Source organism: Chiloscyllium plagiosum, unplaced genomic scaffold, assembly GCF_037043375.1.
Source record: "Chiloscyllium plagiosum isolate Xiang-an unplaced genomic scaffold, Cpla_swu_hap1 HiC_scaffold_9, whole genome shotgun sequence".
In the NCBI taxonomy this organism is placed as follows: Eukaryota; Metazoa; Chordata; class Chondrichthyes; order Orectolobiformes; family Hemiscylliidae; genus Chiloscyllium; species Chiloscyllium plagiosum.
The window spans coordinates 2,718,798-2,743,867 of NW_028270147.1; the positions used below are offsets into that span (position 1 = coordinate 2,718,798).

The window sequence follows — 25,070 nt, forward strand, 5'->3', positions numbered from 1 at the left end:
TTTACTCAGAGAGTAGTAAGGATATGGAATGCTTTGCCTGTAACGGTAGTAGATTCGCCAAGTTTAAGTGCATTTAAGTCGTCATTGGACAGGCATATGGATGTACATGGAATAGTGTAGGTGGGATGGGCTTCAGATTAGTATGACAGGGCGGCACAACATCGAGGGCAGAAGGGTCTGTACTGCGCTGTAATGTTCTATGTTCTACGTATGAAATGGAATTATCGTCACTGGCCCTAAAGTGCACCCCTACTGACACCTCAGTCACCTGCCCTGCCTCATTTCACAAGGGTAGGTCAAGTTTTGCACCTCCTCTAGTAGGTCCATCCACATACTGAATCAGAAAAAATTTCTTGTACACACGTAACAAACTTCTTTCCATCCAAGCCCTTAACACTATAGCAGTCGCAGTCTATGTTTGAAAAGTTAACATCCCCTACCATAACCACCCTATTATTCTTACAGTTAACTGAGATGGCCTTACAAATTTGTTTCTCAATTTCCTGACTATTGGGGGTCTATAATACAATCCCAATGTGATCATCCTTTTCTTATTCCTCTGTTCCATCTCTGTAGCTACCTCTTTTATGATCCAAGGATGCAAGTCATCAGGTGCAACAAACATATCTGCCTTTAATCCCACTAATCTGTCTAATATTTCTCAAATGATTGCATCCAATTCCCTCCCCATATCCTTTAGTATTAATAGGATACTTAAAACAGCTTCCATCATAAAGACTTACACAAAATATCTGTTTAACTGTTTGGCCATTTCTTTGTTCCCATAACTGTCGCCCCAACTATATTTTCTAAGGGGCCTATGTTCACGTTAACCTTTCTCTTCCTTTTCATATATTTACAGAAACTGTTATTGTCAGTTTTTAAGTTCCTCATGAGCTTGTCCAGGTATTTATCTTTTTAGGCCCTTGCTGGATTCTGAATTTATCCTAGTCTAAAGGGGTTAGCACTAACTTTTGCCTGCTTATATACTTTTTCTTTAATTCTAACACTCTCCTTAACTTTGCGGTTAGTCATGACTGGTTTATCCTTTTCTGAGAATCTTTCCTCCTTACTGGGATGTACTTTTGCTGAGAGTGGTGAAATACCTCTTCAGATGTCTGCCAGTGGTTGCTTCCTGCCATTCTTGCTGATCTATTCATCCAGTTCACTTGAACTAACTCTATCCTCATTTCACTGTAATTTGCCTTATTTAGGTTAAACATACTTGTGTCTGACCCACTCACTCTAAAGATTGAATATTAAAATCTAATATGATTACTACTTCCTTGGGTTATCATTTACTCTGAGGTAATTTATGAAACCTATCTCAACCAGACCCAATATGACTGAACGGCCTCCTTCTGCACTATAGAATTTCTGTCATTCTGAATATCTATGGAGAAATTAAGATTAATGTTTCAGGTCATGACCTTTCATCATACATGGAAGAAGTTAGAGATGGAACAAATTATATCTGAGCCAGCAATATGGGTGAGTGTGAGAGAAGGGAGTAACAAAAAAACGGCAGCTCTGGGATGGAATGGATAGCAGAAATGTAGGCGAAAGTGGGTACTGCAGATGCTGGAGATCAGAGTCTAGATTAGAGTGGTGCTGGACAGCAGGTCAGGCAGCATCCGGGGAGCAGGGGAAATCAATGTTTCGGGCAAAAGCCCTTCATCAGGAATGTATGCATGGCAAGAGATGGTTATGGTGCAAGTTAAAAAAAAACGTGGATGTGGAGAAGCTGTAAGGAGTAATCAACAGCAATAGTATTATGTTAATAGCTGGGTCCAATCAGGTATAAAGTGGGAGGATGAAATAATTTAGTGAAGGTTTGACTGACTATTCCAGCTATCTGAATGATCGTGTTATAGCCCAGTGAGGTGAGATCTTCACTGTGCTTTGTGACAAAGAGAAAATGAGTGACTAAAACCAGCCAGACACAAACTCAGAACAAAATTATCAAAACCAAATTTTAATTTATCAATTTTATTTTATAAATTCTAATAAAATCACAGCATGATATAGCACAAGAGGCCAATCATACTGTTGTGCTTGTGCTAGCTTGTTTAATCAGTCCCACTCCCTACCTCTTTCTCCACAGTCCTGCAATTTTATCTTTTCAGGTATTTTATGCAAGTTCCTTAGATGGATTCTAGATCATAACTCACCGCATTATCCGAATCTGTGTTTGCTAATTACTAACATTCTGGTCAGTGGGAACAATTTCTCTTTATTCATCTGTGGAAACTCCCCTAAATCCTGAGAATATTCAATCGATCATGGGACAATCAAACTGGGCCCCCCTTCCTGTCACCCTTACATGATGGATCGAACCTGTAACAAATTGTTAATTACTGACTAAACTACCTGCAATCCTGCATTTCTCATTGTTAATGTACATAGCCTGCACATCCAATGGGTAATTTAGCATGGCCAATTCACCTAACCTGTATGTCTTTGGTCTGTGGGAGGAAACCCACATTGAAAAGGGGAGAATGTGCAAACTGCACAGTCACCCAAGGGTAGAATTGAAGTGGGTCCCTGGTGCCGTGAGGCAGCAGAGCTGACCACTGAACCACTATGCCACCCAGGACTGCAGTAGTTCAAGAAGGCAGCTCATCAATATCTTCTCAATGGCAACTAGGGATGGGCAATAAATACTGGACCAGCCAGCGACACGCCTATGCCATGGAAGAATTTAAGAAAAAGATCACACTAACTGATGCATTAGCTTGGCGAGTAAGTGACTGCAATGTGAAGTATATGTGTATTGAACCATTTGTTATCTGACGATTGCCTTGATGCTGTAGAATTAATTTGCATTTGCTTTTAACACAGTTGGAGTTTGGGAATCAGCTCTGCTTTGTTTTTCAGCACTCACTGTAAACAGACCTGAAGGGAGATGAACTTGAGAACTGACAAATCAATGTTAATTGGTTGAAATTACTTTTTAAAAGGGACTGCAAATGTGAAAAACAACTTCTCAATAATCAAAGCCCCTCATCCCTACTCCCATTCTGGTAAACCTACTCTACCCCATTTCCAAACATCTTGAGATCCTTCTCAAAGTCTGGCCCAGAAGTGCACAAAATCCTCCTAAGGAGGCTCTAGCAGTGATTTGTACAATCTCTTGAATTCTGTACTCTCTCTTTCTAATAATAAACGAAACAATTTCATATACTTGTTAAAGAGCTTATCCCATCACCAAAGGTTTTTTGTAGATAGAGCCCAAGTTTTCTCTGTTCCTGCAATTTCTTTAAAACTGCATCATTCACTTTGTTGCCAAATCTATATTCAAATGATGCCTGGCGTATTCATGTTCATGTTCAGAGGGAAAAGATAAAATACACTGAATTTAGAAAAAGGTCACTCAGAATAGCGATGAGTTATTCATTATCCTCCACCTGACATCGTTTTGTCTCACCCTATCAGCACTGCTCCCACTAAGCTGCACAGACACAGCTGCTCCAAGGGTCTACACATGGCAAATGGCTAGCCAATGCCATTCGCAACACTGACTTCCTCTTCCAGAAGTTGATGCCTATTTTGCAAAGGAGTAAAACAAGAAAATCACCATATAAATGAATTATAAAGCCTGATTTGAGTTTTTGCCAGCAGGTCTCCTCTGACAAATTTCTTCAGTAAGCTCCTTTCTAAAACTCAGCATTCTCATCACATCCTTGCGCTGGAGTATTTCTTCGATGGAAAGTAACTGGACATCATCTGCCAACTGAAGGACTGATTTTCCCCGCAAGGCTTCAAACATCTCCAGCACTGCTGTCGCCGAGTCTTCCGCTGTCGTGCGTGGGCCGGGGAAGATCCTGGCATTCCACAGGCTAGGGCAGAATTTCCCACTGCCGGAGAATAGATCCTGGGAGAGCTTCAGGCCAAGGTACATGGTAGCCTCTTCAAAATTGATGCCCAGAAACTGCAGCTGGTGAACCTCCAACAGGGATGAGACCGTACACTTGAGATTGTCTCCAGTTCCAAAGATCACGGTGGCAAAGCCCTCTGGGACGCAGAGTGTGTGCAGGAAGATGTCTGGGGGTATCATGGTATTCGCCCTGATGCAGCAGCCACTAATAATGCTGTTGGCACCCACACAAGTGCCCTGCCCCAGCCGGGAATACTCAATTATACTACCAGGAGACACATCACAATTCGATCCTACCAGGCTCTCGATGATGCACGGAACTTGTCCGTAATCCTCAGAGCAGGACCGACCAATTCCAGTGGACCCAGACAGCAGCCCCAACTGTTTTCTCAGGGTGCTATCTGCTGTCAGGTGGTGGAGATATTCCTGGGTGGTGCCCAGGTGATAGAATTTGGAATTGTTCAACATAGCTACATTGAGTGGAGTCCCTTGGAGACGAGAGAAGATTTTCTGCCGAACTGCCACTAGTTGCTGTTTCTCCTGGCTGACATTAGCTGTATTTTTAGTGTATTCTGGCGTGGCCTGTGGCCCCAATGCTTGCAGAAAGTCACCATATGCATCAATCTCACACCCGAGGGTGCCAATTTCTCCAAGGATCACCAGCAACTGCTTAGCTGTTTGACGGTCAAAGTAATAGATGCTATCTGTGTAGACAAAGCCCACATCCTCAGTACCTTCGCCGCTTCTGACACAATGGCTAGCTTTGCAGATAGCTCCTGCCTTCTGCATCGTTTCCACACTGGGCTTGTGAAGGAAGCGATAGCATGCTTTATACTCCAGCTCTTTCTGTACAGCCTCCATCTGACCAAGCTCCAGCACAAAGACACCATGCGTGGTGCCAATGGACAAGGAGGAAGGATGAGCAAGGGCAGTGAAACCAGGTCTGTCAAAGCATATGGCTTCAGTGTCACCCAGACTATAAAGCTCTATGTCATCGGCACAGCTCACCAGAACCCCAGGCTTCATGTGAATGGGAAAGTCGATATACATTGCAAGCTTGAGTTCCAACATTTGATAAACAGGGTTGCCCAGAGGAAGGGTGGTAAAAATCTTTCCCAGAGCACTGGCACTCAACAAACGCTGGCTGTAACCTCCTACAATGAAAAAAAGGAAAGAATCACAGCGACAAACATGTCTTAAAAATGGATTTATGGACTACATTCACTCTCTTTTCAAATCCTGCCATAGCCACACTCTTTCCCATCTATCTCACCTCCTCCAGCTCTTACACCCCTCCCTATCTCTGTAACCTCATCCAGCCCCTACACTCCTGAATGGTCTCTAAACATCTACTATGCATTCTGAATATTTATCACATCACTAGCATCTGTGCCTTCATGGGCAGCCCTCCTTAAACCCTTCAGTTTAATACACCCGTTACCTTGCTAAGCAAGTTTTCAGTCACCAGATTCAATGCTAAATTTGAACTAAATTACATAAATATGGGCCTTGGAACATTTCAATGCTTTTAAAACAGTAAATAAGTGCAAGTTTGTAGATCAGCGTTTGAAATATCCTTCAACATGCTCATTATTATTTCAGTAATTTATTTTTACGCTTATTATATTGCAATTCAACCTCTGGACTGTGAATATGTTTCTTGAATAAAATACCACTATTATAATCATGGACTTCATGCTTGGAGTTTTTGTAACCAGAGTGTTCAGATTCCAAGTAATTGCCAAAAGAACTAAGCACAAAAGCTGGATAAATACTTGAAGGCAAACATTTGCAGGAGATGGAGAGACAGAAGTGGTGCAATGAGACTCATAACTCCTTTCATAGGCACAATGGGTCAAAAGGCCTTCGACAGCCCTTTAACCAGCACAACTCTCAGTACTGACACTTTGACAGTGCGGCACTCCCTCAGTCCTGATGCTGGGATGTAGAGGCACTTTCTCCATATTGCTTGAGGAGTAGCAGCTGGAAAGGAGACTCAAGTGTCTGGACTGCAACTTGAACCCACAGCGTTCTGACTCAAGAGATGTTTGTACGATTTGTTATGAAGGTGTAGATGTGTACTGTACCTTTAAAAGAGTTGAAAAGCTAGCAAGGACTGACAAAGTACAGAAAGTCCTGAACAAAGTAAGACTGTAACACTCGGGAAACAAATAGCTGCAGCTGAGTTGCTATGAAACAAAAAGGCAAATTAAATTCGGCCAATCAGTTTAAATTATGCCTCAAGATACCAAAGTTCAATTAAATTTGAATTTAGTATTTTGATAATATTAAAACCAATGGAAGGAGCCAATGTTCTGAGGTGTAAAACCGGACATTTTGAACAGTTGGAGGGAGTCACCAACAAGTACAGACTGCTAGTTGAAGAGCTCTCTGAAAGGTACTTGGTCTGTAAGAAGTTTGTGCAGCAGAACATCGAAGCTGACCTAGAGAAAAATCTACAGAGGAAAAACTACAAAGGAGAATTGACAAAGCTGATTGATTTTGAAACAATTTTTTTGTAAGTCTTAATCGGGGTTTTATCGGACTAATATTGTAGAGTGGGAGGTAAAAGATAGATTTAAGAGAAAGGAATTTCAAATAGTTGTTGGTTTTAATATTCTCTGCTGGACCTATTAGAATAAAATTGTTAATTTTTACTTTAAATAGTGACCTTTGGGATAGCTCTTTGCCTTTCGAAATTTAACAGATTACGGCGTTAGATGAAATTTCTCTGTGCGGCTGGTTTAAATTAGCAGAAGGATTTACCCAGTCTTGTAACATATCCACTGAGCCAAGGCTGGCTCCTGGCTTGCAGAATAGCTTCTCTAAATAACTGGATATTTTGTAGACTTTAGAATTGCATGATCCATATCCAGGACAGTAGGCTCTCTGGGAATCCATGATTGTCAACTGAAGTACTGGTCTCTGTTCAAGTTACCTTATTTTTCCCAACACAATTTATACAATCCCCTTTTTAATCCACATAAAAAGACTTTCCGTATTTACCAGCATGAATTAAAAGAATGGTGAAGTTATCCAACTTGTCTGCATAGAGTTCCTCTAATCGATGAAGAGCAAGGAGTGTAGACCCTCCGTTTCCTGTGCAAAACACATACTTATAAACAACTTTCCTTCAAATAAAAACCAAATATTGCGGATGCCGAAAATCTGAAACAAATGTAGAAAATGCTGAAGTATGTAAGGCAGAATCTGTGGACAGAAAATCAGAGTTAATGCTCTGAGGCCTGAAGTTCTGCAAAGGCTCCTAGTGGGCTTGAAATGCTAACTACGTTCTTTTGAACATTTTTACATTGAGAATTAATGGTTCAGAGATTAGACAAACGTGGCATCTTGACTTTGTCTACTCTTTAATATTCCATACACTACCAAGGGAAGAATAGGCTTGATTTACAAACCTTTTCTCTGATTGGACAGTTTCATCGTCAAATTAACATGGCCACTCTTTGACAGAACTATTCCATTTATGTGAAGAACAGAAGGTGGACATTTCACCCATCAAATGCATGCTGGCTCAGTGTAGAGCAATTCAGTTAACTGGCCTCAAAGCATATAGCTTTGCAAATTTAGTTTGTTTAAACTCCCATTCAATTTTCTTTTAAAATCATTGATTCCTTCCTCTTCCACCATACACACTGGCACTGGGTTCCAGGCCATTACCACTTACTGCTTAAAATCATTCCTCCCGTCACTGCGCAGCCCCTATTTGCCCATTACTTGCCCAAATCCTAAACTTGAGTTTATAATGCCTTCCCTATCCCATCTACCAAAACACATCAGTTCACATTTCTCTGATCTACCCAATTATTCCAGCCTATGTTGTGTTGCAGGCAACTCATCCCATTCTGTGCAATGCCAAATATAAGGGAGCACAGACCTGCCTTAGACAGGTAAAACCTAGGTTCACCTGATTGATTCCTGGCACTAGAGGGTTGGCTTAGGAGGAGAGGCTGCGTTCTCTGGAATATAGAAAATTAAAAGGTGATCTCATGGAATCATTTAAGAATATGAAAGGAAATGACGAGAGGATGTTTCCACAGGCTACAGGGATCATAGATTCAGGAAAAAGTGCCATAGAAAATAGGAGTATAGTTGGACATGCGGCCATTTGTGCATGCTCTGCTCTTTGGAAGCTGTTTCAGACGGAGACGAAAAGTTATTTTCATATAGGGGTTGTGAATCAGAGAAGCATCTCAGTTGTTGGGTATTTTCAACATCTGAGATCACAGGTTTTTGGATTTTAACAAAGTCAAGGAATATGAGGGCAAAGCTGGAAAGTGGATTTAAGGTGAAGATCAGCCACCATTTTACTGTAGGCAAATGGGTTAGTCCGGATCTACCTTCTTATGTTTTTACGACCTCTCCAGCTTGTTCCTCTATGACACTGCAAATTAGTTCACTTCGAGTTTACAGGTCCAATTTCCTTTTGAATGTAACTATAGAATCTAATTCCACTTTATTTCCAGAAAGGACAAGCCAAACAGAGAACAGCCAGGGAATTCCTAGAGGCATGGCATTCATCCACAGATTCAATCAATAAGCACATCGACCTGGACCCAATATACCGACCACTGCAGCGGACAGCTGGAACTGACAACCGGAAGCGGCAGATTCAAACCACTACAAATGCCGGAGGAAAGATCACAGAAGCGCTTCACAGGAGGCTCCCAAGCACTGAGGATGTCACCTAGACAGGGGACGAAATGTCTGCAACACAAATTCCCAGCTCGGCGAACAGAACCACAACAGAAAGTACAATTCAGATGTTAAAATGCTCTTAGGGAGGGATGTTCTACCCTGTGGTTCTTTTAGCCAATATTATTAACTTAGACATATTTGCCAAAGGAAATGTTTTCTTCATGTAATCACTCCATCATTGGCAGTCACACTTTCCCTTGCCTAGGCAGTAAACTGTGGAATTCCCTCCAATAATTTCTCCACCTCTCCTTCTTCTTTTGAAGATGCACCTTAAAACCTACCTACTTGGCCAAGTTTTTGGTTGCATGTGGTTCCATGTCACACTTTGCTTTCTAATGCTGTTCTGAAGCACTCTGGAACAGTGTAATTCGTCAAGATGCTACATATATACCAGTTGTTGTTCCTGCTCTTTTAGGAGAGACCAAAACTGGGTGCCATGAATAAAACGGTGACTAATAAATAAATAGGAAATTCAGGAGAAATTTTTTCTTTACCCAGTCAGTGGTGAGAATGTGCAACTTTTTGCATTGAATATAGGAGCTCGGAGATCATGTTGTGGCTGTACAAATCCATTGGTTGGGCCACTTTTAGAATAGTGCATTCAATTCTGGTGTCTCTGCTATAGGAAGAATGTTGTTAAAGTAGAAAGGGTTCAGAAAAGATTTACAAGGATGTTGCCAGGGTTGGAGGGTTTGAGCTATAGGGAGAGGCTGAACAGGCTGGGGCTGTTTTCCTTTGAGTGGAGTTGAGAGGTGATCTCATAGAGGTTTATAACATCATGAGGGGCATGGATAGGGTGAATAGTCAAGGTCTTTGCCCCAGGGTAGAGGAGTCCAAAACTAGAGGGCATAGGTTTAAGGTGAGAGAGGAAAGATTTAAAAAGGACTTAAAAGGGGCAACTTTTTCACACAGAGAGTGGTTCATGTACGGAATGAACTGTCAAAGGAAGTGGTGGAGGCCAGTACAACTACAACATTTAAAAGGCATCTGGCTGGGTATATGAATAGGAGGGGTTTAGAGGGATATGGGCTAAATGCTAGTAAATCTGGTGGGCATGGACGAGTTAGACAGAAGGGTCTATTTCTATGCTGTCCATGAATCCAATACTCTAACTCAGTACCACAGGGAAGCAGTTGATGTCAATAGTTGTACTGAACAGCCTATTTTTGTGCTATAAATATTATGTAGTTCTATGGGAGAACAATCTAAGCTTCTCCAGTCTCACCACATTAAGAAAAGGCCCCCATCTAACAAATCCTCTCCAAGAACTTGAACCTTTTCTGAAAGCATAGTGCCCAGAACTTTGTACAATACACTCATTGAGGGTGAACTAGTGATTGCTAACAGTTTAACATAACACCCTTGGTCATCTTTTTGTACCGAGGTCTTACCAATTTTTGGCCCAATAGGATCAGCAAAAACATGATACTGCACACCAAGGGGAAGCTCGCTCTGCCTGAGCTTACTGCGGATCTGACGCTCGAACACCTGCTCTTGCTTTTCATCAGCAGCTGTAATCACCACAATGTCCCAGAACTCACCAGGAGTCACCTCCTTTCCTTTGGAAAAAGGTAAATGTAAACCATCAGGGGAAAGTTACAGGGAAGCAATAACACATAGAGCAGTGATTTAGCAGTAACCTGTCAATTGCCAGAAATCAAGACAAATAAATTAGCAACCAGGAAAGTCAATCTAACTCTCTGCATCACAGCGTTCTACAATTTCTCTCTTTAAATAACAATAAATGCTAGCCTAGCCAGTGACACCCATATCTAAGTAATGAATGCCTTTGAATACATTACAGAATGTCTTTGGAAAATCCAAGTACACCATATTATTAGGTTCCCTTTACCCATTCTATTTGTTCCTTAGAGTCATTGAGTAATAGAGTTCTTTAATTCATGCATAGCTTGTGGACAGAGTTAGCTGGGCCAGCATTTATTGCCCATCTCTAATTGCCCAGAGAGTAATTAATAGTCAGCCACATTGCTGTGGATCTGGAGTCACAAGTAGGCTAGACCGATAAGGATGGCAGTTTCCTTCTCTACAGGACATTAGTAAATCAAGTGGGCTTTTCCAACAATCATACACTCTTAATTCAACATTTTACCGAAGTCAAATTGCACCATTACCATAACAGAAGTCAAACCCAGGTCTCTGGATTAATAGTCTAGCGCTAATACCACAAGGGCATCACCTGCCCTGTCACACAGAAAAGAGAACAGCACAGAAAAAGACCCTTCTGCCCATTGAGTCTGTGCCAGTCAAAACCAAACACCTAACTATTCTAATCACATTTTACAGCACTTGGCCCATATGTCTTGGCACAGCAAATGTATATCTAAATATTTCTTAAACTTTATGAGGGTTTCTGCCTCTACCAGCCTTATAGGTACCATCACAGATTCCCATCAGTCTTTGAGTGAAGAGCAGTTTCCTCACATCCCCTCTAAACCTTTACCTTAAATCTATGTCTGGTCATTGATCCCTCCATTAAGAGGAAACGTTTCTACCTGTCTACCCTATTTATGCCCCTTATAAGTTTATACATCTCAATCATGTTCCCCCCTCACCCTAATCTCCATTACTTCAAGGAAAAGACCCCCAGTCAATCCAATCTCTCTTTTTCACTAAAGCTCACCAGTCTAGCAAACATCCTAGTAACTATCCTCTTCAGTGCAATTACATCCCTCCTATTATGTGGATTCCAGAACCACACACAATACTCTGTCCAACTACCTTTCAGTGACCTAACCAAACTTTCACAGAGTGCCAGCATACCTTCCTGCTCTTAAACTCTATGCTTGGCTCATAAAGATAAGTGAATCGACGTTTCGGGCATTAGCCCTTCTTCAGGAATGAGGAAAGTTGGTCCAGCAGGCTAAGATAAAAGATAGGGAGGAGGGACTTGGGGGAGGGGCGTCGGAAATGTGATAGGTGGAAAGAGGTCAAGGTGAGGGTGATAGGTCAGACTGGGGTGGGGGCGGAGAGGTCGGGAAGAAGATTGCAGGTTAGGAAGGCGGTGCTGAATTTGATGGATTTGACTGAGACAGGCTGGGGGGAGGGGAAATGAGGAAACTGGTGAAATCCGAGTTCATCCCTTGTGGTTGGAGGGTTCCTAGCCGGAAGATGAGGCGCTCTTCCTCCAACCGTCGTTTTGTTGTGGTCTGACGATGGAGGAGTCCAAAGACCTGCATATCCTTGGTGGAGTGGGAGGGGGAATTGAAATGTTGAGCTACAGGGTGGTTGGGTTGGTTGGTCCGGGTGTCCCAGAGGTGTTCCCTGAAACGCTCCGCAAGTAGGCGGCCCATCTCCCCAATATAGAGGAGGCCACATCGGTGCAAAGGATGCAATAGATGATATGTGTGGAGGTACAGGTGAATCTGTGGCGGATATGGATGTTTCCTTTGGGGCCTTGGAGGGAGGTGAGGGGGGAGGTGTGGCCGCAAGTCTTGCACCTCCTGCGGTTGCAGGGGAAGGTGCCGGGAGTGGAGGTAGGGTTGGTGGGGGGTGTGGATCTGACGAGGGAGTCACGGAGGGAGTGGTCTTTACGGAATGCTGATAGGGGAGGGGAGGGAAATATATCCTTGGTGGTGGGGTCCGTTTGGAGGTGGCGGAAATGGCGGCGGATGATGCGCTGTACATGGAGGTTAGTGGGGTGGTAGGTGAGGACCAGTGGGGTTCTGTCCTGGTGGCGGTTGGAGGGGCGGGGTTCAAGGGCGGAGGATCGGGAAGTGGAAGAGATGCGATGGAGGGCATCGTCGACCACGTCGGGGGGGAAATTGCGGTCCTTGAAGAAGGAGGCCATCTGGGATGTGCGTTTTTGGAACTGGTCCTCCTGGGAGCAGATGCGGCGGAGTCGAAGGAATTGGGAGAATGGGATGGCGTTTTTACAGGGGGCAGGATGGGAGGAGGTGTAGTCCAGGTAGCTGTGGGAGTCGGTTGGTTTGTAGTAGATGTCCGTGTTGATTCGGTCGCCTGAGATAGAAATAGAAAGGTCGAGGAAGGGGAGGGAGGAATCTGAGACTGTCCAGGTGAATTCGAGGTCGGGGTGGAAGGTGTTGGTGAAGTGGATGAACTGTTCAACCTCCTCGTGGGAGCACGAGGCGGCGCCGATACAGTCATAGATGTAGCGGAGGAAAAGGTGGGGGGTGGGGCCAGTGTAGTTGCGGAAGATGGATTGTTCCACATATCCTACGAAGAGGCAGGCATAGCTGGGGCCCATGCGGGTGCCCATGGCTACTCCTTTCGTTTGGAGGAAGTGGGAGGATTGGAAAGAGAAGTTGTTCAGGGTGAGGACCAGTTCAGTCAGTCGAAGGAGGGTGTCTGTGGAAGGGTACTGGTCGGTACGGCGGGAAAGAAAGAAGCGGAGTGCTTTGAGTCCTTCGTGATGGGGGATGGAGGTGTACAGGGACTGGATGTCCATGGTGAAAATAAGGCGTTGGGGACCGGGGAAGCGAAAATCATGGAGCAGGTGGAGGGCATGGGTGGTGTCCCGAACGTAGGTGGGGAGTTCTTGGACTAAGGGTCCATGGCTAAGTGCCCAAGGCTACTCCAAACGAAAGGAGTAGCCATGGGCACCCGCATGGGCCCCAGCTATGCCTGCCTCTTCGTAGGATATGTGGAACAATCCATCTTCCGCAACATCGATGACAGTATCGGCGCCACCTCGTGCTCCCACGAGGAGGTTGAACAATTCATCCACTTCACCAACACCTTCCACCCCGACCTCAAATTCACCTGGACAGTCTCAGATTCCTCCCTCCCCTTCCTCGACCTTTCTATTTCTATCTCAGGCAACCGAATCAACACGGACATCTACTACAAACCAACCGACTCCCACAGCTACCTGGACTACACCTCCTCCCATCCTGCCCCCTGTAAAAACGCCATCCCATTCTCCCAATTCCTTCGACTCCGCCGCATCTGCTCCCAGGAGGACCAGTTCCAAAAACGCACATCCCAGATGGCCTCCTTCTTCAAGGACCGCAAATTCCCCCCCGACGTGGTCGACGATGCCCTCCACCGCATCTCTTCCACTTCCCGATCCTCCGCCCTTGAACCCCGCCCCTCCAACCGCCACCAGGACAGAACCCCACTGGTCCTCACCTACCACCCCACTAACCTCCATGTACAGCGCATCATCCGCCGCCATTTCCGCCACCTCCAAACGGACCCCACCACCAAGGATATATTTCCCTCCCCTCCCCTATCAGCATTCCGTAAAGACCACTCCCTCCGTGACTCCCTCGTCAGATCCACACCCCCCACCAACCCAACCTCCACTCCCGGCACCTTCCCCTGCAACCGCAGGAGGTGCAAGACTTGCGGCCACACCTCCCCCCTCACCTCCCTCCAAGGCCCCAAAGGAAACTTCCATATCCGCCACAGATTCACCTGCACCTCCACACATATCATCTATTGCATCCTTTGCACCGATGTGGCCTCCTCTATATTGGGGAGACGGGCCGCCTACTTGCGGAGCGTTTCAGGGAACACCTCTGGGACACCCGGACCAACCAACCCAACCACCCTGTAGCTCAACATTTCAATTCCCCCTCCCACTCCACCAAGGATATGCAGGTCTTTGGACTCCTCCATCGTCAGACCACAGCGAAACGACGGTTGGAGGAAGAACGCCTCATCTTCCGGCTAGGAACCCTCCAACCACAAGGGATGAACTCGGATTTCACCAGTTTCCTCATTTCCCCTCCCCCCAGCCTGTCTCAGTCAAATCCATCGAATTCAGCACCGCCTTCCTAACCTGCAATCTTCTTCCCGACCTCTCCGCCCCCCACCCCAATCTGACCTATCACCCTCACCTTGACCTCTTTCCACCTATCACATTTCCGACACCCCTCCCCCAAGTCCCTCCTCCCTATCTTTTATCTTAGCCTGCTGGACCAACTTTCCTCATTCCTGAAGAAGGGCTAATGCCCGAAACGTCGATTCTCCTGTTCCCTGGATGCTGCCTGACCTGCTGCGCTTTTCCAGCAACACATTTCCATCTCTGATCTCCAGCATCTGCAGACCTCACTTTCTCCTCATAAAGATAAGTCTCTCATATGCCTTCCTAACCACTTTATCCAGTGGTTACTTATCCATTACTTTGAGAGACCGGTGGACATACATATCAATATCCCTCTGATACTCAGTCCTTCCCAGAGTCTTACCATTCATTGTGTATTCCCTTGCCTTGTTTGTCCTGCCCAAGCATATGACATTACGTTTATCTGGATTGACCTTGCTCAAAAATTTCTAATAAATCTGTGAACACACAATTTCTCTTTATTAAAACAATGGCTTAAAACTCATAAAGGTGGATAGATCCTGTGGATCCTATAATTTTGCAGGAAACTAGGCAAGTAATTTTTGGGCCCCTTGCAAAGATATTTGTATTATCGACACATACAGGACATTGGTGAGGTCACTTATGGAATACTACATTCAGTTCTGATCTCCCTGCTACAGGAAAGATGTTGTGGAACCTGAAAGGGTTCAGAAAAGATTTACAAGGATGTTGCCAAGGTTGGAATGTTTGAGATATAGGGAGAGGCTGAATAAGTGAAGGTTTTTTTCCCTTGGAGCATCAGAGGCTGAGGGATGACCTTATCGAGGTCAATAAAATCATGAAGTGTATAAGTAGGGTGAATAGCCAAGATCTTTTTCTCAGGATAGGGGAATCCAAAAGTGGAGAGCACAACTTGAAGGAGAGAGAAAAGTTTTGAAAGGGACCTGAGAGGCAACATTTTCATGCAGAGAGTGGTGCATATATGAAACGAGCTGTCAGGGTAAGCGGTGAAGGCAGGTACAATTACAACATTTAAAGGGCATCTGGATGGCTACAGAAATAGGAAGGGTTTAGAGGGAAATGGGCCAAATGCTAGCAAATGGGAATAGATTAATTTAGGATATCTGGTTGGCATGGACAAGTTGGATTGAAGTGTCTGTTTATACAACCGTGTATCTGCCTGATTGTATTAGGACTTTTAGAAAATCATGTCACTATTTTCTTAATAATGGATTCTGACATTTAGTGTTATATTTGTGATTTTCCAATCTAGTGTGGCCATTCCTGAACCTAGGGAATTTGGGAAGATCACAACCAATGCACCTGTCATCTCTGCAGACATTTATTTTAGACTTTGGGGTGGAGGCTATCATGCCCTGAGATTTGTCAACTTTCCGTTCTAATAATTTTCTTAGCTTGTTTGAATTTTCTCCCCTCTGACCAATGACTAATATTTATAGTGTTGAGTGTTTTCTCTTTCAACGTGAAACTCTCCTGAACTTTCTTTGCGAGCAATGGATGATGTATCCTTAGTAAAGTCTTTTGTTCTCAAAAGAAAAGAACATCTCTTTGCTGAAATTTATGAAATCTTATTGAACCCACTAAGGAACCCAAGTATGACCTTCGTAAGACACACAAAGACCAATACCAATCCAAACTAGAGACCCAGACAGACATCCGGCAGCTATGGCAAGGACTGAAAAACATCACAGATTCGAAAAAGAGACGGTGCAAGACAGCAGACGGTGACATATCCCTCCAAGATCATGTCAACTCCTTTTATGCTCACTTTGAGCAGAGTTTCAGCAGAGAGGTAACACCAATTCCGACAAATCCGGACGAACCTATCCCAACAGTCACAGCATCAGAGGTCAGATCAGTTTTCCTTTGTGTGAATTCAAGGAAAGCATGGGACCAGACGGAGTACCAGGCTGTGCACTCAGAGCATGCGCAGATTAACTGGCAGAGGTCTTCTCAGACATCTACAACCTCTTCCTGCAGCAGGCCACTGTCCCTGCCTGTTTCCAGAGGCCAACATCATCCCTTTGCCTAAGAAGGCTCATGCAGCATGTCTGAATGACTGTCGTCCAGTGGCCCTAACTTCAGAGGTCATGAAGTGCTTTGAAAGGCTGGTCATGGCATTAATCAATTCCAGCCTCCCCACCATTCTTGACCTACTCCAATTTGTCGATCGGACCAACAGATACACGTCAGATGCCATATCACTTGTCCTTCACTCCTCCCTAGAACATCTTGACACCAAGAACAGCTACATAAGAATCCTGAGCTGAAAATGTGTTGCTGGAAAAGCGCAGCAGGTCAGGCAGCATCCAAGGAACAGGAGAATCGACGTTTCGGGCATAAGCTCTTCTTCAGGAATGGCTTATGCCCGAAGAAGGGCTTATGCCCGAAACGTCGATTCTCCTGTTCCCTGGATGTTGCCTGACCTGCTGCGCTTTTCCAGCAACACATTTTCAGCTCTGATCTCCAGCATCTGCAGTCCTCACTTTCTCCTCCTACATAAGAATCCTACCCATTGACGAGTGTTCAGCCTTCAACACTATTATCCCCTTGAGACTGATTACTAAACTTAGTGATCTCGGATTAAACCCCACTCTCTGCAACTGGATCCTCAGTTTCCTGACCCACAGGCCACAATCAGTGAAAATTGGGGACAATATTTCATTGTCACTAACACTCAACACTGGAGCCCCCCAGGGGTGTGTACTCAGCCCCCTACTGTACTCACTGTATACCCATGACTGTGTCACCAAACACCAGACTAACGCCATTTACAGGTTCGCTGATGACACCACCATAGTCGGTCAAATCTCTAAATTTCTTTTACAGTTCCAGCATTGCGTCCTGCATCTGTGTAGGTGAGGGGAACTATGGAGTGGGAGAGGGGCTAGTTGGAAGCAAGGAGGTAGGAGAAATTGTGAGAGGATGGAAAGGGGAGAAGAGTGGGTAGAGAAGGATGGGAGTTGTGGCAGTGGGGTGAGAGGGTAGAAGGGTAGAGGTGTGACGGGATGAGGGTGTGGGGGTTAGAAGGGAATCAGGATGGGGGTGTTCTGGGAGGGATGTGTGGAGATGCTCGGGGTAGTAGGGGTGAGGGTTAGGAGGGAATCAGGGTGGGGATGTTCGGAGGTGGGATGTGATATTCCAGGGAGATACTGGGGAAGGGGGATGGTGGTGGGGGCAAACAGGGTGATGGTGTTGGGGAAGGGGTATGTTTTAGGGGTAACAATGTTGGGGGAGGGGGTATGTTTCGGGGGTGACGGTGTTGGGGAAGGGGGAATGTTTCAGGGGTGATGGAGCTGGGGGAGGGAGCTGCTCAGGGTGATGGTGTTGAGGGAGGGGTGTGTTTTGGGGGTGACGGTGTTGGGGGAGGGGTATGTTTTGGGGTGGCGGTGCTGGGGGAGGGGTATGTTTTGCAGGGGACGGTGCTGGGGGAGGGATATTTTTTGGAGGGTACAGTGTAGGAGGAGGGGTGTGTTTTGGGGGTGACGGTGTTGGGACAGGGGTGTGTTTTGGGGGTGATGGTGTTGGGGGAAGGGTGTGTTTTGGGGGTGACGGTGTTGGGAAGGGGTGTGTTTTGGGGGTGACGGTACTTGGGGAGGGGTGTGTTTTGGGGGTGACGGTACTTGGGGGAGGGGTGTGTTTTGGAGGTGACGGTGTTGGGGGAGGGGTGTGTTTTGGGGGTGACGGTGTTGGGGAGGGGTGTGTTTTGGGGGTGACGGTGTTGGGGGAGGGGTGTGTTTTGGGGGTGACGGTGTTAGGGGAGGGGTGTGTTTTGGGGTGACAGAATGGCAGGCGGTGACCAGAGGGGTACTGCAGGGATCAGTGCTGGGACCACAGCTTTTTACAATATATTTTAATGATATAGATGAAGATATTGAAAGTAATATTAGCAAATTTGCTGATGACACAATGCTGGGTGGCAGGGTGAAATGTGATGAGAATGTTAGGAGATTACAGGGTGACCTGGACAAGTTAGGTGAGTGGGCAGATGCATGGCAGATGCAGTTTAATGTGGATAAATGTATGGTTATCCACTTTGGTGGCAAGAACAGGAAGGCAGATTACTACCTAAATGGAGTCAAGTTAGGTAAAGGGGCAGTACAGAGAGATCTGGGTGTTCTTGTACATCAGTCAATGAAAGCAAGCATGCAGGTACAGCAGACAGTGAAGAAAGCTAATAGCATGCTGGCCTTCATTACAAGAGGAATTGAGTAGACAACAGGTGCAGGAGTAGGCCATTCTGCCCTTCGAGCCTGCACCACCATTCAATATGATCATGGCTGATCATCCTTAATCAGTATCCTGTCCCTGCCTTATCTCCATAACCCTTGATTCCTCAATCTTTGAGAGCTCTATCCAACTCTTTCTTAAATGAATCCAGTGACTGGGCCTCCACTGCCCTCTGGGGCAGAGCATTCCACACAGTCACCACTCTCTGGGTGAAGAAGTTTCTCCTCATCTCTGTCCTAAATGGTCTACCCCGTATTTTTAAACTGTGTCCTCTGGTTTGGCACTCACCCATCAGTGGAAACATGTTTCCTGCCTCCAGAGTGTCCAATCCTTTAATAATCTTATGTGTCTCAATCAGATCCCTTCTCAGTCTTCTAAACTCAAGGGTATAATTGGATGCTGCCTGAACTGTGCTCTTCCAGCATCACTAATCCAGAATCAAGGGTATACAAGCCCAGTCACTCCAGTCTTTCAGTGCAAGGTAATCCCGCCATTCCAGGAATTGACCTCGTGAACCTACGCTGCACTCACTCAATAGCCAGAATGTCTCTCCTCAAATTTGGAGACCAGAACTGCACACAGTACGCCAGGTGTGGTCTCACCAGGGCCCTGTACAGCTGCAGAAGAACTTCTTTGCTTCTATACTCAATCCCTCTTGTTATGAAGGCCAGCATGCTATTAGCTTTCTTCACTACCTGCTGTACCTGCATGCTTGCCTTCATTGACTGGTGTACAAGCACACCCAGATCTCTCTGTACTGCCCCTTTACCTAAATTGATTCCATTTAGGTCGTAATCTGCCTTCATGTTCTAGAATCATAGAGTATAGAAGCAAAGAGGTTCTTTTGCAGCTGTACAGGACCCTGGTGAGACCGCACCTGGAATATTGTGTGCTGTTTTGGTCTCCAAATTTGAGGAATGACGTTCTGGCTATTGAGGGAGTGCAGCATAGGTTCACGACGTCAATTCCTGCAATGGCAGGACTATCTTACGTTGAAAGATTGGAGCGACTAGGCTTGTATACCCTTGAGTTTAGAAGGCTGAGAGGGGATCTGATTGAGACACATAAGATTATTAAAAGATTGGACACTCTGGAGGCAGGAAACATGTTTCCGCTGATGGGTGAGTGCCGAAACAGAGGACACAGTTTAAAAATAAGGGATCGGCCATTTAGGACAGAGTTGAGGAGAAACTTCTTCACCCAGAGAGTGGTGGGTGTGTGGAATGCTCTGCCCCAGAAGGCTGTGGAGGCCCAGTCTCTGGATACATTCAAGAAAGATCTTCAAAGTTTGTGCGAAGATTTGTAGCTCGGGTGCTCGTTGTTGTGGTTCTGTTCGCCGAGCTGCAAGTTTTTGTTGCAAACGTTTCGTCCCCTGGCTAGGCGACATCATCAGTGCTTGGGAGCCTCCTGTGAAGCGCTTCTTTGATGTTTCCTCCGGTGTTTATAGTGGTCTGTCCCTGCCGCTTCCGGTTGTCAGTTTCAGCTGTTCGCTGTAGTGGTTGGTATATTGGGTCCAGGTCGATGTGTTTGTTGATGGAGTTTGTGGATGAACACCATGCCTCTAGGAATTCCCTGGCTGTTCTCTGTCTGGCTTGCCCTATGATAGTAGTGTTGTCCCAGTCGAATTCATGTTGCTTGTTGTCTGCGTGTGTGGCTACTAAGGATAGCTGGTCGTGTCATTTCGTGGCTAGTTGATGTTCATATATGCGGATTGTTAGCTGTCTTCCTGTTTGTCCTATATAGTGTTTTGTGCAGTCCTTGTTCTGGTGAGTTATTGTCTGAGCGTGGCTGTTGGTTTGTGTGCCGTTATGAGTCCTAGTCTGGCTGTAGTCTGGCTGTCAGTTCTGAGATGCTCCTGATGTATGGTAGTGTGGCTAGTCCTTTTGGTTGTGGTATGTCCTCGTTCCGTGGTCTTTCTCTTAGGCATCTGTTGATGAAGTTGCGCGGTTATCCGTTTTTGGCGAATACCTTGTATAGGTGTTCCTCTTCTTCTTTTTGCAGTTCTGGTGTACTGCAGTGTGTTGTGGACCTTTTGAATAGTGTCCTGATGCAGCTTCGTTTGTGTGTGTTGGGGTGGTTACTTTCATAGTTCAGGACTTGGTCTGTGTGTGTGGCTTTCCTGTATACCCTTGTAGTGAATTCTCCATTCGGTGTTCTCTGTACCATCACGTCCACGAATGGGAGTTGGCTATCCTTTTCTTCTTCTCTCGTGAATCGGATTCCTGTGAGTGTGGCGTTGATGATTCGGTGTGTTTTTTCTATTTCCGTGTTTTTAATGATTACAAACGTGTCATTGACATATCTGACTCAGAGTTTGGGTTGAATTTGTGGTAGGACTGTTTGTTCTAACCTTTGCATAACTGCCTCTGCTATGAGTCCCGAGATTGGTGAGCCCATTGGTGTTCCGTTGATTTGTTCGTATATCTGGTTGTTGAATGTGAAGTGTGTTGTGAGGCACAAGTCCAGTAGTTTAAGTATGCCGTCTTTGTTGATAGGTTCAGCGTCCTGTTTTCTGTTCTGTATGTCCAGTAGGTTGGCTATTGTTTCTCTGGCTAGGGTTTTGTCAATCGACGTGAACAGTGCCGTCACGTCGAATGATATCATGGTTTCTTCTTTGTCTATGTGTATATTTCTGATGATGTCCAAGAATTCCTGTGTTGATTGTATAGAGTGTTTGGATCCGCTGACCAGGTGTTTCAGTTTCTGTTGTAGTTCTTTGGCCAGTTTGTATGATGGTGTCCCTGGTAGTGATACTATGGGTCTGAGTGGGATGTCTGGTTTGTGTACTTTAGGTAATCCATAGAATCTGGGGGTGTTGTTGCTTTCCGGTTTCATTCCTTGTAGGTCAGCTCTGGTTATCTGTCCGTTTTTTTGTAGATTCCTTAGTGTGTTATTTATCCTATTGGTGAGCTGTGGTGTGGGGTCAAATTCCTTCATTTGGTAGGTGTTGATATCTGCAAGTAGTTGTTGTGCTTTTTGGATGTAATCAGATTTATCTCGGATGACCATCATTCTACCTTTATCTGCTGGTAGTATGATTATGTTCTTATCGTTTCTTAGTGATTTCAGTGCTTCCCTCTCCTTGGTGTTGAGGTTATGTGTTTGTCTTTTCCTTATTATCATAGGTACAACAGTTTGTCTCACTGTTTGTTGTGTCTCTTCTGTCAGTCCATTGTTCCTGAGTGTGCATTCTAGTGCTGCTCGGAAGTCTGCTGTCTTGGCGTCACTGTGGTTGTAGTTGAGTCCCTTGGCCAGTATTGTTCTTTCCGTGTCTGTGAGCTGTCTGTGGGAGAGGTTTTTAACCCAGGTGTGTGTTGTAGTGTCCTCTTTGTTGTGTGTTAGTTTGGCCATTTTTTCTTTTAGTGCCGTTTTTTTGCGGTGTGTTGTCCTGTTCTGTCCTATGGTGACATTCCTAGACGTGATGGTACAGAGAACACCGAACGGAGAATTCACTACAAGGGTATACAGGAAAGCCACACACACATACCAAGTCCTAAACTATGAAAGTAACCACCCCAACACACACAAACGAAGCTGCATCAGGACACTATTCAAAAGGTCCACAACACACTGCAGTACACCAGAACTGCAAAAAGAAGAAGAGGAACACCTATACAAGGTATTCGCCAAAAACGGATACCCGCGCAACTTCATCAACAGATGCCTAAGAGAAAGACCACGGAACGAGGACATACCACAACCAAAAGGACTAGCCACACTACCATACATCAGGAGCATCTCAGAACTGACAGCCAGACTACTGCGACCCCTAGGACTCATAACGGCACACAAACCAACAGCCACCCTCAGACAATAACTCACCAGAACAAGGACTGCACAAAACACTATATAGGACAAACAGGAAGACAGCTAACAATCCGCATATATGAACATCAACTAGCCACGAAATGACACGACCAGCTATCCTTAGTAGCCACACACGCAGACAACAAGCAACATGAATTCGACTGGGACAACACTACTATCATAGGGCAAGCCAGACAGAGAACAGCCAGGGAATTCCTAGAGGCATGGCATTCGTCCACAAACTCCATCAACAAACACATCGACCTGGACCCAATATACCAACCACTACAGCGGACAGCTGAAACTGACAACCGGAAGCGGCAGGGACAGACCACTATAAACACCGGAGGAAACATCAAAGAAGCGCTTCGCAGGAGGCTCCCAAGCACTGATGATGTCGCCTAGCCAGGGGACGAAACGTTTGCAACAAAAACTTGCAGCTCAGCGAACAGAACCACAACATTCAAGAAAGAGTTGGATAGAGCTCTCAAGGATACTGGAATCAAGGGTTATGGAGATAAGGCAGGAACAGGATACTGATTGTGGATGATCAGCCATGATCATAATGAATTGTGGTGCAGGCTCTAAGGGCAGAATGGCCTACCCCTGCACCTATTGTCTACTCAACTCCTCTTGTTATGAAGGCCAGCATGCTATTAGGGGTGACAGTGTTGGGGGAGGTGTGTGTTTTGGGGGTGACCTTGCTGGGGGAGGGGTGTGTTTTGGGGATGACAGTGCTGTGGGAGGGGTGTGTGTTGGGGGAGGGGTGTGTTTTGGGGTTACGGTGTTGGGGGAGGGGTGTGTTTTGGGGGTGACGGTGCTGGGGAAGGGGTGTGTTTTTGGGGTGACGGTGTTGGGGAGGGGTGTGTTTTGGGGGTGACGGTGTTGGGGAGGGGTGTGTTTTGGGGGTGACGGTGCTGGGGAAGGGGTGTGTTTTTGGGGTGACGGTGCTGGGGAAGGGGTGTGTTTTTGGGGTGACAGTGTTGGGGGAGGGGTGTGTTTTGGGGTGACGGAGCTGGGGGAGGGGTGTGTTTTGGGGGTGACGGTGCTGGGGGAGGGGTGTGTTTTGGGGTTAAGGTGTTGGGGGAGGGGTGTGTTTTGGGGTGGCGGTGCTGGGGGAGGGGTGTGTTTTGGGCTGATGGTGTTGGGGGCGGGGTGTGTTTTGGGGGTGACAGTGTTGGGGAGGGGTTTGTGTTGGGGTGACGGTGCTGGGGAGGGGTATGTTTTGGGGGTGACGGTGTTGGGGGAGGGGTGTGTGTTGGGGGAGGGGTGTGTTTTGGGGGTGACGGTGTTGGGGAGGGGTGTGTTTTGGGGGCGACGGTGCTGGGGGAGGGGTGTGTGTTGGGGGCGACGGTGTTGGGGGAGGGGTGTGTTTTGGGGTTGACGGTGATGGGGAGGGGTGTGTTTTGAGGGAGGGGTGTGTGTTGGGGTGACGGTGTTGGGGAAGGGGTGTGTTTGGGGGTGACGGTGCTGGGGGAGGGGTATGTGTTGGGGGAGGGGTGTGTTTTGGGGGTGACGGTGTTGGGGGAGGGGTGTGTTTTGGGGTTGACGGTGTTGGGGGAGGGGTGTGTGTTGGGGTGACGGTGTTGGGGAAGGGGTGTGTTTGGGGGTGACGGTGCTGGGGGAGGGGTATGTGTTGGGGGAGGGGTGTGTTTTGGGGGTGACGGTGTTGGGGAGGGGTGTGTTTTGGGGGCGACGGTGCTGGGGGAGGGGTGTGTTTTTGGGGTGATGGTGTTGGGGTGGGGTGTGTTTTGGGGGTGACGGTGCTGGGGAGGGGTGTGTTTTGAGGGAGGGGTGTGTGTTGGGGTGACGGTGTTGGGGAAGGGGTGTGTTTGGGGGTGACGGTGCTGGGGGAGGGGTATGTGTTGGGGGAGGGGTGTGTTTTGGGGGTGACGGTGTTGGGGGAGGGGTATGTGTTGGGGGAGGGGTGTGTTTTGTGGGTGACGGTGTTGGGGGAGGGGTGTGTTTTGGGGTTGACGGTGTTGGGGGAGGGGTATGTGTTGGGGGAGGGGTTTGTTTTGGGGGAGGTGTGTGTTGGGGTGACGGTGTTGGGGGAGGTGTGTGTTTTGGGGGTGACGGTGTTGGGGGAGGGTTATGTGTTGGGGGAGGGGTGTATTTTGGGGGTGACGGTGTTGGGGGAGGGGTATGTGTTGGGGGAGGGGTGGGTTTTCAGGGTGACGGTATTGGGGGAGGGGTGTGACGGTGTTGGGGGAGGGGTGTGTGTTGGGGGAGGGGTGTGTTTTGGGGGTGACGGTGCTGGGGGAGGGGTGTGTTTTGGGGTTAAGGTGTTGGGGGAGGGGTGTGTTTTGGGGTTAAGGTGTTGGGGGAGGGGTGTGTTTTGAGGTGGCGGTGCTGGGGGAGGGGTGTGTTTTGGGCTGATGGTGTTGGGGGCGGGGTGTGTTTTGGGGGTGACAGTGTTGGGGAGGGGTTTGTGTTGGGGTGACGGTGCTGGGGAGGGGTATGTTTTGGGGGTGACAGTGTTGGGGGAGGGGTGTGTGTTGGGGTGACGGTGCTGGGGAGGGGTATGTTTTGGGGGTGACGGTGTTGGGGGAGGGGTGTGTGTTGGGGGAGGGGTGTGTTTTGGGGGTGACGGTGTTGGGGAGGGGTGTGTTTTGGGGGCGACGGTGC

At 46.7% G+C, this 25,070-nt stretch overlaps 1 protein-coding gene across 1 annotated transcript in view; it reads right to left on the bottom strand.

Moving 5' to 3' along the window:
• Positions 1 to 906: 906 nt before the first annotated feature.
• The window catches only part of fpgt (fucose-1-phosphate guanylyltransferase), a 30,793-nt gene continuing 6,629 nt past the window's right edge, over positions 907 to 25,070 (bottom strand). Inside the window, exons 2-4 of the mRNA XM_043698546.2 lie at positions 9,985 to 10,152; positions 6,884 to 6,976; positions 907 to 5,031 (exon numbers count right to left, since the gene is read on the bottom strand). Of these exons, the coding sequence (XP_043554481.2) occupies positions 3,590 to 5,031; positions 6,884 to 6,976; positions 9,985 to 10,152 (1,703 nt within the window). The 3' untranslated portion in view covers positions 907 to 3,589. The remainder of the gene's footprint in view (positions 5,032 to 6,883; positions 6,977 to 9,984; positions 10,153 to 25,070) is intronic.